The sequence below is a fragment of the Aptenodytes forsteri genome, unplaced genomic scaffold (assembly GCF_000699145.1).
Source record: "Aptenodytes forsteri isolate BGI_AS27 unplaced genomic scaffold, ASM69914v1 Scaffold492, whole genome shotgun sequence".
Lineage (NCBI taxonomy): Eukaryota > Metazoa > Chordata > Aves > Sphenisciformes > Spheniscidae > Aptenodytes > Aptenodytes forsteri.
In genome coordinates this window covers 1396853-1412437 of record NW_008794172.1, presented here as the reverse complement: position 1 = coordinate 1412437, position 15585 = coordinate 1396853, and the positions used below count along the sequence as shown (strand labels likewise).

General features: G+C 39.2%; 2 protein-coding genes across 3 annotated transcripts in view; one reads left to right on the top strand and one right to left on the bottom strand.

Moving 5' to 3' along the window:
- Positions 1-5282, top strand: part of MPP3 (membrane palmitoylated protein 3) — a 22810-nt gene extending 17528 nt beyond the window's left edge. Inside the window, exons 15-18 of one of the 2 annotated variants that reach the window (XM_019473156.1) lie at positions 602-695; positions 1511-1619; positions 2488-2610; positions 3556-5282. In XM_019473156.1, the coding sequence (XP_019328701.1) occupies positions 602-695; positions 1511-1619; positions 2488-2610; positions 3556-3738 (509 nt within the window). In that variant the 3' untranslated portion in view covers positions 3739-5282. The remainder of the gene's footprint in view (positions 1-601; positions 696-1510; positions 1620-2487; positions 2611-3555) is intronic. The other variant, XM_009283047.1, reaches the window with a different exon arrangement.
- Positions 5283-9115: 3833 nt separating this feature from the next.
- RAB18 (RAB18, member RAS oncogene family) lies at positions 9116-15579 on the bottom strand. Its single transcript, XM_009283037.2, has 7 exons — positions 15495-15579; positions 15366-15421; positions 15154-15215; positions 12962-13034; positions 11873-11991; positions 10937-11003; positions 9116-10039 (listed from the first exon to the last, which is right to left on the bottom strand). Exons 1-7 carry the CDS (start codon positions 15557-15559, stop codon positions 9864-9866), a joined length of 618 nt encoding a protein of 205 aa, XP_009281312.1. The 5' UTR covers positions 15560-15579; the 3' UTR covers positions 9116-9863.
- Between the last annotated feature and the right edge of the window lie 6 nt (positions 15580-15585).

Genomic DNA, 15585 nt, shown 5'->3' with positions numbered 1-15585 from the left:
GGGGAGACCTTCTTGCAGCCTTAAAGTACTTAAAGGGGGCTTATAAAAAAAAGTTTGCTGCCATCTTTAGCAGGGCCTGTTGCGACAGGACAAGGGGGAATGGCTTTAAACTCAAGGGGGGTAGATTTAGACTAGATATAAGGAAGAAGTTTTTTATGCTGAGGGTGGTGAAGCACTGGCACAGGTTGCCCAGAGAGGTGGTGGATGCCCCATCCCTAGAAACATTCAAGGTCAGGTTGGACGGGGCTCTGAGCAACCTGATCTAGTTGAAGATGTCCCTGCCCACAGCAGAGGGCTTGGACTAGATGACCTTTGGAGGTCCTTTCCAACGCAAACTATTCTATGATTCTATGATTCTAATTTTTGTGTTGGCTATAGCATGCTTGGGAGCAAAACAACTTCATTTTTGGTCTTACAATTTTTGAGATTGAGTTTAAAACAAAATTATAATGTTTGATTTTTATTTTATATTAATTTGAATTTGCTAGTATGTAACTACCTTGTTTGAGGTCACGAAAACGTGACTGGAACTAAACAGAGAAAATACAGTTGTTTGCAAAGGCTGATCTGTCTCCCATGTCTTGCTTCCATTCTCTTCTAGATACGACCAGGTCAAAGAAAAGTCACGAGAAAGAGGGAGTAGAATACAATTTTGTCTCTAAGCAATCATTTGAGACAGATGTGCAGCAAAACAAGTGAGTTAATTTTAAAATACTGGCATAATTGACTGTATTTCAAAAACATTGCTAGTTAAATCTTACATCATATGAATACCAAAATCAGGTGTAAAGTTGGACTAGCTGTTTTAGAAAGGTTCAGCTTTCCAAGTAAAAAGCTCTTTATTCAGTTTGGACTGTTAGCGTGAACTTGGAAATTTAATAAGCAATTTAGAAACAACATAGGACTAGTAGGAGGATCATAAGTTAGAATTGAAGCCTGCATATCATAAGTAGTATGATTGGTCAGAATTGAATCTAGTGAAAGTAACATATTTAGTTGGGCCTACTTATTCTCCATTTAATATGATGGGTAACAAGTGTTATTCATAAGTCCACTTTAAAGTGTGTTGTAGACTGAATACGTGGATATAAAGGACTTTCTGTAAGATTGAGTGTGTTTCCTGAAAGTACAAATTTTTGGCTAGTCTCCCAGAAGATGGAAGAATTGGAGTTCATTTCCTTGCCAGCTTTGTTCTATTTTCTGTGAAAAACATCCTCTTTCTTCTATTAGGCTTGAACATCAGTCAACTGAATTAATGCAGCTTCTTCCCCTATTTGTCAGTAGTGCTGATTAGCTATTAGTGACATGTGAAGAAGACTATTGCTACTAAGCAACCAGAAGGAAAAAAAATAATCGGAAAAAAGAAACCCTTCTGCTCCCCTGCCCTGCCCTGCCCTGATTTTCCACCCTTCCCCCCCATTTGACTACTGTGACTTCAGGAAACAGCTATCAAATGTTGTAAGTTAAATATTCTTTGTGGATGGTATTTAAAAATGTATTGACTTTTTAGATTTGTGGAACATGGAGAATACAAAGAAAATCTGTATGGTACAAGTCTTGAGGCAATCCGGTCCGTGATGGCCAAAAAGAAGGTTTGTTTGGTGGATGTGGTACCTGAAGTAAGTTCTGCAGCTTATTTTAAAGAAAGCAAGTATTTCTTCCTAGCCTGCCAGCCTAAGTAACTGTTGTTGTTCACCATTTGTGGCTACTTGCTCTGCAAAGAACAATGATACTCTCAGAACTTGTGTTTCTAACAGGTGGCCTGACCGCTAGCTAAGCGGAATAGGGCTCTTTAGAAAGCAGTGCAGTGTTTACAGTTCCTAGATGTCTAGTCGATACAGCCTAGATGACACTTTATCAGTTCTCACTGTGGGATTTTTCCCTTGCTGTAGGAGAAATGTGCATCACTTTCCTAGCCTGCTCAAGTCCTAGAGGGAATACTTAGAGCATGGATGGGTTTTTCATTCTTGTTCCTTCCTATTGCCTCTGAAGTGTTACTAGTGTTGTAACCAGTGCCAGTATATCTGCTCTTAATCCCTCCATACTGGGAGTTAATCTTTGACATTTTGATTCAGATTTTGTAACTGGGCTAGGAAAAGACTTGTAGTACTACCTCAGATGAATTCCAGGTTTAAAATTTCCAGTGTTTGGCCTCTTAAGTGAAACAAACCATAACTCACCTGTCAAGTCAATTTTCTTATACTTTTCTCAATGTCCTTGTTCCTGGTATTGCAACGTGTAGCAAGGCAGGTGTGCAGTTAGACCATGCTGCAGGAAGCTCATGTACTCTTGTAAGCTAGCCAGGACACTGACATTAACTTTTCTTTTGAAGAGCAAAAGGTTACTGTGGTCAGATGTATAGTACACAGGACTTCACACCACAGTGTGTTCTAGTGAAACTGTTGAACCCAGCTTGAGTAGATCATTGACGTATAACAAAAAAAAAAAAAAAAAAAAAAAAGTGTAACAAAAAAAATCTGTTCACAGGCAGTAAAGCACTTGAGGACTCCTGAGTTTAAGCCTTATGTTATCTTTGTGAAGCCTCTCATTCCAGAAAAGAAAAAACATGTCCTAAAATCTCCCACGTCAGAAGAAATCTCAGCCTCCTTTGTAAGTATTCTAACCTTAATCTCTTCTTTTTAGACGTGAAAAGAAGTATTTGGGCTAGTGTTTCTGTGATACGGAAGAGCTCCTCTTCCATGACAGCAAGAGTCAGAGTGGGGCACTAAATGGGTCCTGTGCACATATAGCCTTTCAGCTGGAACTTTAGATTTGGATTTTTGGCTCCCTTAAAACTTGACTATATAAGTAACGTGAAGCAAAGTGCACATCTTCCATGCGGATCTGTGTACCTCACTCAAGGCTGCACCCAGGGAAGCTGCTGCTGAACTCAGATAAACTAATAATCATTTTACATTTCTGATGAGCAGCCCCATCAAATGGGTAAGGGTAGCTGCCTATTACTGATACCTCGAGTGACACCCACCCAGGCTGTTAATCAGGTACACACAAAATGCAGCATGTGGATGTCTTACAAGGACCAAACCTAGACCAACTGCAAACTGGTGATGTGTAAATGTGAACAGAAATACTCAGAGTGCATAATGTCATTACTTTGGGTAACCTGAACTTGAATTTATACATATCAGAACTTAGTTCACTTGGTAAGTTTTCATGTAAACCCTTAAAATTATTAAACTTGGGGTCAGTGGGTCCAGCATTCCTTTTCAACTTTTGAGGAGCATGATTTCCAGGTGTTAGGTTAGGCAGCGACTCTAACTTCATAAAATGCAGCATCACCATCTTACATCCCTCCTGTAATATGTTTTTCCCCCTCCCTATCACCTCTTGCATTTTTGAAACAGCCTACCAAATTCCAGCAGTTAGCATACTACTCCTTGATCTCAGTTGTAATATCTTACATACCCTTTCCTAATCGTAGCAGCTCGTTTCATTTCCTTTCAAAGCAATGACTTATCGTGCTAATATATTTTAAAATGCTAGTAGTTAAAAAGACATGCTGTAAATTTCATACCACCTTCTTGTGTTGATCAGCAGGATGAAGAACAGCAGGAAATTATTAATTCAGCAGCATTCATTGAAGAGCAGTATGGCCATTTAATTGACACTGTACTGGTGAAAGAAGATCTCCAGAGTGCATGTAATCAGCTGAAAACTGTGTTAGAGAAACTAAACAAGGATTCATTCTGGGTGCCAGTCAACTGGGTTAGGTCATAGCTTATCATCTGTTTAAGGGAAAGATTATATAAAAATGTCTTGTAAAGATACGGATTAGAAGAGGGAAGTATGTCAAATTCACTTCAAAACTGCTGGTCTATCTAGAAGCTAATAAAGACTGTATGAGAAAAACTAAACAAAGTCAGAAGCTGACACTGCCTTCCTGGATCAAAATCTTGAACAGCAGCTGTCATTTAAAAGTGAATACTCAGACTAAACAGATCAGTAAAAGATTGGAGTGACTTTTAGACTGTAAATAGCGCATTTTGTACAGTAAAGTTTCACAGAGGGTCTCACACTTCCAAAGCATTTAAGTAGCGCTAGGACACTAACCAGCTGGAATTTTCATCCTTTGGCTACAACTTTTGTGGCTAGACTTAAGGCATCTGAACAAGGTACATTTCAGGAACCAGTCTGCCTACAGAACAAGCTACTTTAGCTAGGTGGGAGGGATGTCCTCTGGAGAGTGCTTACACCATGTCAGTTACTCAAAAGTTCAACTGGCTGACAGGCCAGCAAAACCTGTTTCCCTTCACTCAGGATCATTAGTTGCAAATCCTTCCCAATTAGGCCCTAAAACTAGGTCAGTTATATAAGTTGTATATATTTTAGTGGCTGAGGGATGAGTTGTTTTTTTCATGTCCATCCCACATTTCCCAATGCTTCCACGTTGTCTTGCACAGGTATGAATCTGCTCATCCATAGCGTATGCCCACTTTCCCAATCTCTTCCTACTGACACAGGACAAATGTGAAACCACCTGTGAACACACCTGTGTGACTAGCCAGCTCATAAACCAGAGACATTTTTTAGTCTACATGAAAATAACTGCATATGATTTAAAACAGGACTTCTAAGAAGCTTATTTTCTACAAGACATGTTTGCAAATGCCACCTGATGGGATATCACCTTGACACTTAACATAGCAGCTCCAAAAAGGGCGCTAAAAGGAGGAGGCTGAAGTACCAAGTAGCTGAGCTACAGGTCCAAATCATCATCCTTCCAGTATTTATGACTACCTTTGTTCCAAATCAGGTAAAGGCTTCCAGAGCATCTAATTGGCTACAACAAGTCCTGAAGAAGAGGACTCTATATATTTCAGGAGACTTGAATATACAGGATTTTTAGATGGATGTTAATAAGAAAATGCAGAGAGATGATTCTGGAAGCACCTATGCTTTATAATTATTTGAAAAAAATTATGAGTATTGTACAGGAGCATGTTAGCTGAAACTAGTTCTTGTTTTCCAGTGCCTGCTGAGGTCTAATCTTTCCTGTGTACTGTGCCCTTTAACAAGACCTTTTGGTGCACCAGTCTTATGCCTTGCCTCTTAACAGTATGATGTTATTCTTGTTCCACTGCATTTAGCAAAACTAACAGCATTGCATATTAAAAGCACATTTCTTATATACCAGTGTCACTGAATCTACATTAACTCTAGCCCAAAGAGCTGTATAGGACAGTTGGCCATATCCATCTTCTCCAAACCTGTGTACCCTGGCAACTTTCATGTATTATCCTGCCTATAGGTATTGAGGTTCCCATTCCTACAAGAATAAACACTTTTCACAGTCAGATATCTGCTCTGGCTTGTCAGAATGCTGTCATACTGGTAGCCTCAGCAAATGTACCAGGACTCCTTCACATGCAGGTGGCCCATCAGCTCTGCCATTAACTCTCTGCAATCTTGTCCCAGCACAGCCAGCAAAAGTAATGTGGCTTACAAGAGAGACATATTGCCAAGTGAATTTTGTGACAGATGTACCTTCATCCTATGAAAAACTGGGTGTAATACTTTAAAAACTATTTAAGTAACAGCATTTCAAACTAAGTTGCTTTATGAAAATATGAAATGGGCAGATTGATCTCAGCATAGATCTAGATTGCAGATTACAAGCAGGTTTTTATACTCTGCAAGACATAAATGTGTAGATGATACAGATTTAAAGAAAATAGGTAAGATACTGTCTAAGGGTCAGAATTCACTTAAAGCAAGGTTGCTATCTAACATCTTAGAATATTCAAAATGACTAGTATAAATAAATTAATTTGTATGCTTTATGATCTAACATAGTCTAATAGTAGAAATATGCGTTAAGAGAAGCAAGACAAATGACAGAGGTACACCTGAAGTTACAATAGCTGAAAACTTAAGATGTTAAGATATAATATTGCTATTAAAAGTGACTGAAATACTCAGAGTTAAATAATCTTTTTTTAAGTGTATGCAGATACTCTGTATTGATGTACAGTCACAGATACTAACTTGGGATACTGTCAGAAACGTTTGTTTCATTTTTTTAGGTTCGAAGTAATGGATGGTGAGAGGCTATGTATTATATGCTAAAGTTTGCAGGTAGCTAAGATGAGCGTCAGTTGTAGGGAGAAAAAAAACCAAACACATTCAATGCTCCTATTTATTATAAAATCCTAGGAAGAGGATACACGCAGAAGATGGTTGTTATCAGGACAAGACTCCAATTCTGACAAAATACCGAGTCCCTGCCGCATTAGCTATGCCTAGTATAAGCTCCTGCCATTAGGGAGAAAAAAGGTGAGAAGAGATTCTAAAAATCAGAATGCAAATTTACTTTAATTCAAAGTCCTGCTTTGTAAATAGTGCCAAAAGTTCTAAGTCTAAGTACTTAAGCAAACTGAAATTCCTCCCCCTTATCCCTCTCCCCACCTTGCTCACACCTAAAATTTATGTAGTCTTTGATACTTCTTTTCATGGTTTATAGTATTGAAGTATGAGCCTCTGTTAACATCTACAGTTTTCAGGTGGTCTTCCATACACTGGCTCTATCTGAAACTGCTTCCCTTTCTAAAAATATGTTGTGTACGGTACATCCAGCGCATGCTTCTGCCAGTGAGCTCAAACATGCATTCATACAGTTTTGAAGAATCCATTTCTCCAACCAAATTTGCCATAGGATTAAGATGACAATTTACTATAAAATATGTACCTTCAATATGACTATGAGATGTGCACAGATTATAACCCTGATACCTCTAACCCAGCTTCTTAGGATGTGTACTTTTTTTTTTTATAAAGTGAAATCTGTGTTAAAACAGCATACCTAATTCTCTTGTGAGGGGATAAGGGATCTTGTAGCAGTCTGCTTAAAGGTGTCTGGTGTCCTGCCATAAAAAAAATTGCTATGGGTTTTGTCATCAGGGCTAATTAGGCACTGTAAGAAAGCCGTAATTAATAGAAGTATACTTCATCCTTTTCCCTCCCCCTACTCTTACACATCCTCTTCCCTTTGTAGACCAGTGACTGACTTACTAGCATTCTCAGTCAAGTCTTCTGTAGGAGAATACATAACACTATTTGTTAATACGGACTGTACATTCTTCTTGCACCTCCTGTCTGAGAATATGTCACAGGTTATCTTAGTGATACCTACAGATTTTTAATACATATTTTGATCAGCCATCATTGCCTTTTTCTAAACAATAAAGATTAGCTTTTTTTTTTTGTATTAAACATATCTTAGTTTGTCTAGAATGGGATACAAAGCATGCAAGTTCAAAAAATGCCCATAATCATCTGCCTTTTACAACCTGGTATCTCAGATACCTCAGATACGAGGTACTAAGAATGCACTAAAATACTACTTTGTTTTGCCCTTTCAGATAGTATAGAAAAACTTGTTGTAGAGAACCTGAGGAGGAGCAAGGGAAATATGGGGGACAGTTACGAAGATGCTTTCCTTTACAGTTGTCATTGGTAATTGAGCACAACCTATCATAATCTGTGTCTCATAGGGGGGAAAAAAAGGCTACAATTATAAGTAGTAAAACCTGTGAGCTTCTCAAGTTCCTAATTAGCAAGTTGAAAGACAGCAAAAAAACTGCCTAGGATTCAATGGCTTCCTAAACTTTCAGTGAAAAGTTGGCTGGGGCTGTTACTGAAATTAGGTTCCACTTCTGTAACATAGAAGCAAGGTTCTTGTTCTAGCAATCTTTTTATAAAGAAACAACATTATGGTTTATTGCTCTGCCCTAACAGAAATTAATATTTTTGCTTACACATGTGAGTGAGTAGACAATAGAAAGATTAAGTCTTGAATGTAATATACTGGCACATTTTCTTTATACTAAAATACTGGCAATATTTATTGAGAATATCAGAATAAAATAGCACGAAACACAACTTCAGCAAAGCAGCCATTAGCACTAAGACCACACATGCTTTTTTCATATAGGCAGCCCTTCTACCCAAATTTCTAAATTTTTTTTTATAGAAGATGCTTCCCTTGCTCCCTTTTCTAATTACCTAATGCTTTCTCACTACTCTCAGATTTTTTTAAGGTATAGGTTTTTTTCTAGTTCAATATACAGTTAACTAAATAGCTGTAATTTTAAAAGCATCCCAACACAATTTATTTAGTTTGAAGTTAAAATAATATTTATACAAAACAAAAATTAAAATACATCCCTGCCAACCACTCTCAGAATTCTTTTGATCATAGGTAGGCTTACAGTCAACAAGCCTCTTCAAAATACCTTGGTTTTCCACAGTGATGTTCATTATTTTCCTGTTCTGCTTGTCTCTATTTGAGCTATAAACAAAAATGAACACGTACGAAAACACATTTTCTGGCTAATAAAATTGTATTTGTAAGGCACATACATACATATATATATCATGGTCAAACAAACTCATGTTATCTACCCCCATACACACACACACACACACACACATTCCCCCCACAACCCTTCAGTGAATCCTGTAATCAGACATTTGCTTTGGTCAACATTTCCATAACAGTATGTTAAAGGCTGTACCTTTATCGCAGCTCATTGTCATATCCTTTCCCTGCACAGCCTACAAAACTTCAGTTACTCTTTTACAGCATTCACGACTGCAGATACCACCCAATAGATAAAGTAATCTCACTTGTGAAGATCTAAAAAAGTAACTGTATGTGGAAAGAAAGTAGCAACAGAACAGCTGTTGTGAATAGGTAAGGGGAGGAAGTGATAATACACTGCAGTTCAGTAACAGAATGTGTACTACATGTGCAAGCTCTTTCAGTGCAAATATATATCTGCAAATACAGAACCAGAAATCACCTTGCTGGCTTGCCTTGGATAGCTGGTTGTGAAGTTAATCAAGTGTGGGGAAATCACGATGACAAAGCAAGTTTGGTGTTGCGGTCCATGCATTAGGGCAGTTTGGAAAAAAACTTAAGGAGAACTGAGGTTGGCAGAAAAAAACCCAGGACAATACCTAGTGAAAGATGCAGTCAAAGCCCTAGCAAGGAGCAACATTTCCATGTCTGGATGGTATAGGATGATAGCATAAATTTGCACAAAAGGACAGTGACTAGTGGAAGCTCTGGAAGAAGAAAGAATGCAACATAAAAGCATTTCAGTAGACACATTTTATACACAATGAAAAGGGTTAAAATCTCCAAAAAGTGGTTCACTGAGTGTTTGTTGCAGGGGGTGTGCATGTGTGTACGAAACAAATTTTGTATACAGAATGGACTGAAGGCAGAACTCTGTAAGGACACCATAGCAGATGGGGCTACAGGGAGCTTGAGGATGAGAATGCAGTTGAATTCTAAAAATAACAGCAGAACAGAACTCTCAAAAGGCATTTAACTACAGGAGATGAGGTAGGAAGGTACCACCATCTAGTAGGTGCTAGTTTAGCTCCCTCTGTTATAGATGGCCCCTTCTGAAGCGGAAATGTTTATCAAGCACTCCTTCTACAGGAGCCCTTCCGTTGCATAATATTATAATTATATAAGAGAAGCTTTTCAATAATATTCCAAAATGGAGTACTACCTTATTTTATGCTAAGGCAGGAATTTCAGAAAAAGTCCATGTTGAATGCCATACAGCAAAAGCACAATACTCTAAGAAGCACTATGATTTAATAGTGAAAAATCTGACAGAAAAATATCTGGAGATATCAGCTGTGCATAAGGGAAGGAGAAATTGTATTTTGTTAATGAACAAAAACGTATTTTGCTGATCAGTTTGGTTTTTGGATCTACACAACTGGTGGCAGGTCAAACAAGGCACAGACTAGTACTTGGAATCCCCCCCCCCCCCCTTTTTTTTTTTTAAGTCCACTCCATTCAGACAGAACAGCCACCTGTAGATTTAAGAAAGTGGACAGTATGCACCACATAGACTTTTATCTTGCTGTGCTGAAGATTCCATTAGCTGGACTCCCTGCTTCTCTGTGCTTTTATCCCAAAGACCTGGTGTCTGCAGGATCTTTATGACTAGCTCCTCAAAGGCATGTTGCACTCCATCCTGCGTCTTGGCACTGGTCTCTGGTGGAGGGGGAAGAAAGGGGGGGGAAAGTATTTTATCTTATTTGCAGGGAGTATTCCACTTTGTAAGAAGTTCTTTTGGGACTAGAGAGAAGATACAATTTTTTAAGTGAGTGAACCTCCTCTCTATTCTCCCTTAAAGGCACACTTAAGTTGAATATGATAAACAAAAATGCATCCCAGTCTGAAGCATTCAATTTTTCCGCCTAAAAAAATTCCACAGCTCCCCATTCTCTCTATAATGAAGAAACAGAAATTGTTCTCAGGTTGTGATAGTAAATCTACAAGATTCCACAACTAAGCTGGAAAACAAAGAATGCAGACAGAATTACATGTTTTCCCCTACGCGTTTGTTCCCGTTCCTTCTGGGAATCTTTTCAAGAAGCTTCACCTAAAAGGCACTTTTTAAAAAAAACCAAAAAAACCCAAAAAAAAACAACCACAAATTTGTTCCCCATCTTTATATCTTCACATTGTACATTTTATTGTTGGTCTAAGAATACTGTCTTTTATGTAGCTGCAACAGAAACTTGGAAACGAAAAAGAGATTACCCAAGGTCCTTGCTGGCATCAGTTAGGAGAAAAACTCCAGTCTTCTGGGCTCTGAATTAAAAAATCCTGCTAGTTTCAAGAGAATATAAAATCCATGCCTACACAGTATATGAAGTAAATCTCTTTCAGATAAAAGTACTTCCAACTGCAGTCGATGCAGAGCATCTCTGAAAAAAGCTAAAACCTACATCCCTGCATATGAACTAATGCAGCAAAAGGAGCCCATATTAATTAGGTACTAAAAAAAAAAAGTACATCAACCTATCAACGTGAAATACAATTGTACACTTCATTCACACTTAACATAAACATGAATATACAAGTTTTTGGCACAGAGTTACATACCTATAAAAAGCAGTGAGCGCTTCCTAGCAAACTGAAGTCCTTCTCTTCTCTCTACTTCACGATCAGGCTGCAGAGATGAATGAAGAACATGACTAAAATAAGCTACACTTGCCACTTTTAGGAAGTACCTGGAAAAGCACCACTGCAGAAATGAAGTTCTGCTGAAAACAAAAGTCTATAAAACCATGTAGTAATCAGCAACTGGATTTTCCCACTCTACAGGCTGTTAGGGGGTCAAATTGAACAGCAGCAACATCAAATCAGTAGGAAGTGAATGTGTTGCTATCTTCTGAATCAACTAGGAGCAAGATACATGCCAGAAGGGAGGTTTCAGTAGTCAAATAGCTGAAAAGCCATATCAAAGGATCTGAAAATTGACAGATTTGGAAGGGGGCAGAAGAGAACCTAGTTCAGGATAGCCACACTGGAAACCTCTTGTAGTAAAGCAAGAGTTGAAACATCTCACTATGCAACAGGCATCTAAGATATGTCAAAACACTCCAGAAACGTACAGCAACTAGTGCACCTCACCCCCACACAGATGCATACTCTATAGCCATCTGAAGAGCTGAATTCTCCTTCCCCACCACCTGTCCGAAACAGAGTCTGGTCAAAAAGAAAACAGCAGTTTTGCTGTTGCACTACAGTTAACTTCAACGGTATACAGCAGTTTTTAGGCAGAACCTCTCACTATCTTAAGAGAATCTCTGCCATCAATTGCATGTCTCCAGGAGAGTTTCCATTAAAATCTTTAACAAGAGCTGCTTCAAAAATGAGGTAGCAAGTGGAGCCTGCCCAACCTAGGTTCCTCAGTTACAGAGCATATCACCTCCTCACGCAACAGATGTGTTAGTTTCAGCGCTTAGCTCACATTTATACTCTATCATGACCGAGTAATCTGTGGAAGAGCATAAGAGGATGCATTTCTAAACTGACCTTATCAGTTTTATTGCCAACTAACATCTTCACAGTGTTGCTTTTGGTGGTATACATTTCCAGCTCATTCAGCCAGCTCTCTAGTCCTGCGAAAGTGTCTTTTCTTGTAACATCGTACACTGGTAACAGAGGAAAAGGAGCTTAACAGCTGTAGAGTCTTGAACAATGTTTATTTCATTATGGCAGAACTACTAGCTAACTACTGCCCTGAAAAAAAAGCAGTATTAGGGAATTACAGAAAGATGCATCAACCATATCCTCTTCCCAGAGCTGGAACACATTGGCTGTGCTCACCCAAAGTCACTAGGGATAACAGAACACAAGCACCTCTGCAACAGATCTGTGACTGGAAATCAGACTTACCAGTTGAAATCTTATACCGGTTACTAGTTCTGAATTGGGCCACACAGAATATTTTAAAATAGGTATTTTGTCACCTCATTTAATGTATAAATACATGCATGCACTGCTGCTAAAAACACGGATTCTGAGTAAAAAGTGACTTTTGGTCACTGGTAACTCATAACTGCATTCACTTAATCACTAAGGTTTAAAAAGCTGCATCATAGTCAGAAATAGTATTTTGTCAGCAAGGTGTTCAGCCTTCACAATCCCCGAGAATAAGAATCCCTTCTTTTTCTAATTGGTGTTGTCACACAGAAAGGGACTAGCCATCCATTACTTGTGCTAGAAACCTCATGTCTTACAGTAATCACATCAACAGTTTCAGGGGTGGGGGGGGAGAGGAAGTAAAAACATCATGGGGGGAAAAAAACCAACAGAAAACCTAATTTGCCTTATTACCAGAAACTCACCAAAGTAATTGCTACAAAGCTACTAATTCATCCACTGAACGGCCTGTAGTGTGACATCACTGTATTTTCAATTTAAAATATTTTGAAGAAACACTATTTCCTGCCAGTGGTTTTGCATACTCGGTGTTTGAGCTAACGATGCAGTAACATTGTAAAAACTGTAGTTGTTCCTCTGATTCTCTCAGACAACCTTATTTTGTAAAGACATGCACATTTAGGTAGTAATAAAGACCACACTTTTTGTAATCATGTTTTTCTTCCATATACCTCATACCTAAAACAACCCCTTGAGCTCCTCGGTAATAACTGGGAGTCAGCGTTCTAAAGCGCTCCTGTCCTGCTGTGTCCTACAGAGGAAAGAAAAAAAAACCAAGCAAACAAACAAACCCCCCACAAAACACATACACACACAAAATAAAATATATTTAGAACAAAAAAGGTATTTTAAACTACACAAGATAAACAAAGTTAAATTTTTCCTGACCAGTAAGGATACGTTAAACCATAAGACAACAGAATGAGAGAAGCAGTCAGAAGACATTAGCAGCAGCAACAGAAAATGGATAAGGAGGGCCAGAAAAGCATGGAGAGGACTTGATGGAAGGTTAAAGTGCTAAGCACAGACACCTGTAACATGACTGAGACAACAAGGAAGTCAATGAGACTCAAGAGAAATACATAAAAGGCTATTGCTGCAAGCCAAGCAGCTAGGCTTAATCAGTTAACAATCAGCTGAACTGAATGAGGTGAGGAATAAATTGTTTTACAGTGAGAGACACTGCAGGAAAGGAGACATAGTGGTTCCAAAAAATCTCCCTTTGCTCCTCCACAGCAGGAAAGGAGAATCCAGTTAGAAAGAACTACTTCAAGTTTGCTAAGACTCTAAGCAGATAAGAAATTTAAAATCAGCAGTTTCATTCAATTATTACTGCAGTATGTCACGCTTATTCTCACAAATCTTCAAAATAGCTCCTAGGTGCAACATGAAATTCAAAAACCCTCAGAACAAACAATAAGGAGGCAAAAGAATTACACAAATATGATTTTTACCAAAAACATTTATTTAAGTTTATGTACAGATTACAATAGACAGACTAACAGCTATGTTGTAATTTTTTTTTTATTTGTTAAAAAAAGAAACTAAAATTGGCAATATGTTTACTTAATTTGGGTCATTGTTACTAAGGAGATTGTACTCTTAGGCATTCATGGACACTAAAGCAGAAGCCTCTTTGACCTTGATGCACCGTACATGCATTAAAGTTTTTATTTAACATTGTACAACTGCACTGTTTTTTTCCCCCCTAATTAGCAGTTTCTCCTGATGCTGTTACAGACTGCTGCAAAAGTGCCTTTTCCAGCTATACAACTTGTGCAAGTTCTGGTCTTGCTTTTCATTTCACAGTAAGGAGACACACCCCGTGTGATTATTTGGGCAAACGTATCTTGGTTACTCTCAGCAAAGCTTCTGCTTTGTGTGCAGCATGTTCAGAATACAACTAATATATACACTCACTGGCTAGAGCAAGTGTGACTTTATCACTCTTGCTCTGCATTCTGTACACAAAGTGTGAATGAAAACAAGAAATCAATTCAAGTTTCGGCACTTATATTACTTTTATTAATACCAGCCCAAGGCACATTTGTGCTCCCTTTCCAATAGTCCCAATTACTTAATTCGTAATAGTATAAATAATAATAAAATACACACAAAATTTCTTCCTTCTAGGGCTCTTTCATTCCGTTTAGGAGAATAAATGTGGTGCTTCAATATTATAAATATTCCTGATCACAGAGCTGCAATCTGATTTCCCAGTTTGCAGGTCCTGGAAATACAGCATCAGGAACTTCAGGAGAAATGCTCAAGCCTCCCAGTAAATCTGAACCAACCTTTAAGTAGTCTAGGACCGAGTATTTTTTTTTCCGTGATTTTAACCAAAATAAAGCATCTGGACTGTTTCTGGTATAGTATACACACAGAGTTGCTGCACAGCCCCTACAGGAAATCATGCAACTCATCACCCAGAACATCACTTTTCTGCAGTTTCCTTGACCTAAGTGCTGTCTGTCCTGGGAGTGCGCTCCCAGGTCAGACAGGCACAAAACACCTGCCCTTCTTGCAAGGCCACATCTTCGCAAGTCTAACACTTCACAAAGGGTTTGAGAAACCCAGTTGTGTAAGTGCAGGAAAGAGCAGTCAAAATCTCTACTAGAACTAATGGAAGTCCCAAACCTAGAGCAATGAAGTGTTCTGAAAGAACCTGGTCTGCAACTTTTGTTGTACGATCATGACAGACACTCATCCTATGTGCATTTGCATCCTAAGTACACAATCTCAACATGCAGACGACTTTAGCAGGGGGAGGGAGTAAAGGAAGAGGGAAAAAAAACACAAAAAGAAGCTCTGTAAGTTTTCACATCTGTCAAGAACAAAACCTATCCGTATCTGTCTGGAACAAAACCTACCCATATTGCAAGCTGTAGCGCATGGCCGTCTACCACCATTTTCTTCACTTTAAAGTCAACACCTAAGACGTAAGAAGAAGGGAAGGCTTGTCTGAACTGGCGAACGCCCGCCCTCGCAGCCGGCTCCCCCGCCGCTGCCTCTCGTCAATGGGACCCAAACGAAAGCAAGCGAAAACGTCCCCAGCTCGGGGACGGGCGGATTCCGGACTCACCAATGGTGGGTTTCAGGCACGGCTCAAACGCACCGTCAGTGAACCTCAGCAAGAGGCTGCGGGGAAAGAAACCGAGAACTCAGTCCGGTGTCGAGAGCGCCCGGCCCGCCCGGCCCGCCCGGCCCGCACCTGGACTTCCCCACGGCGCTGTCTCCGACCAGAAGCAGCTTCAGGGTGAGGCCTGCAGCGTCCATCCCCCGCCCTGCACGGGTCCGGAACC

Bases quoted from the DNA above. Each gene is read 5' to 3' on its own strand.
- RAB18 (XM_009283037.2), bottom strand. From the start codon at position 15,559: ATGGACGCTGCAGGCCTCACCCTGAAGCTGCTTCTGGTCGGAGACAGC. The intron at 15,216-15,365 runs GTGAGTCCGGAA...CTTACGTCTTAG, and splicing joins GTGCCTGAAACCCACCATTG to GTGTTGACTTTAAAGTGAAG. The intron at 10,040-10,936 runs GTATGTAACTCT...CCCCTCCACCAG, and splicing joins GCGCTCACTGCTTTTTATAG to AGACCAGTGCCAAGACGCAG.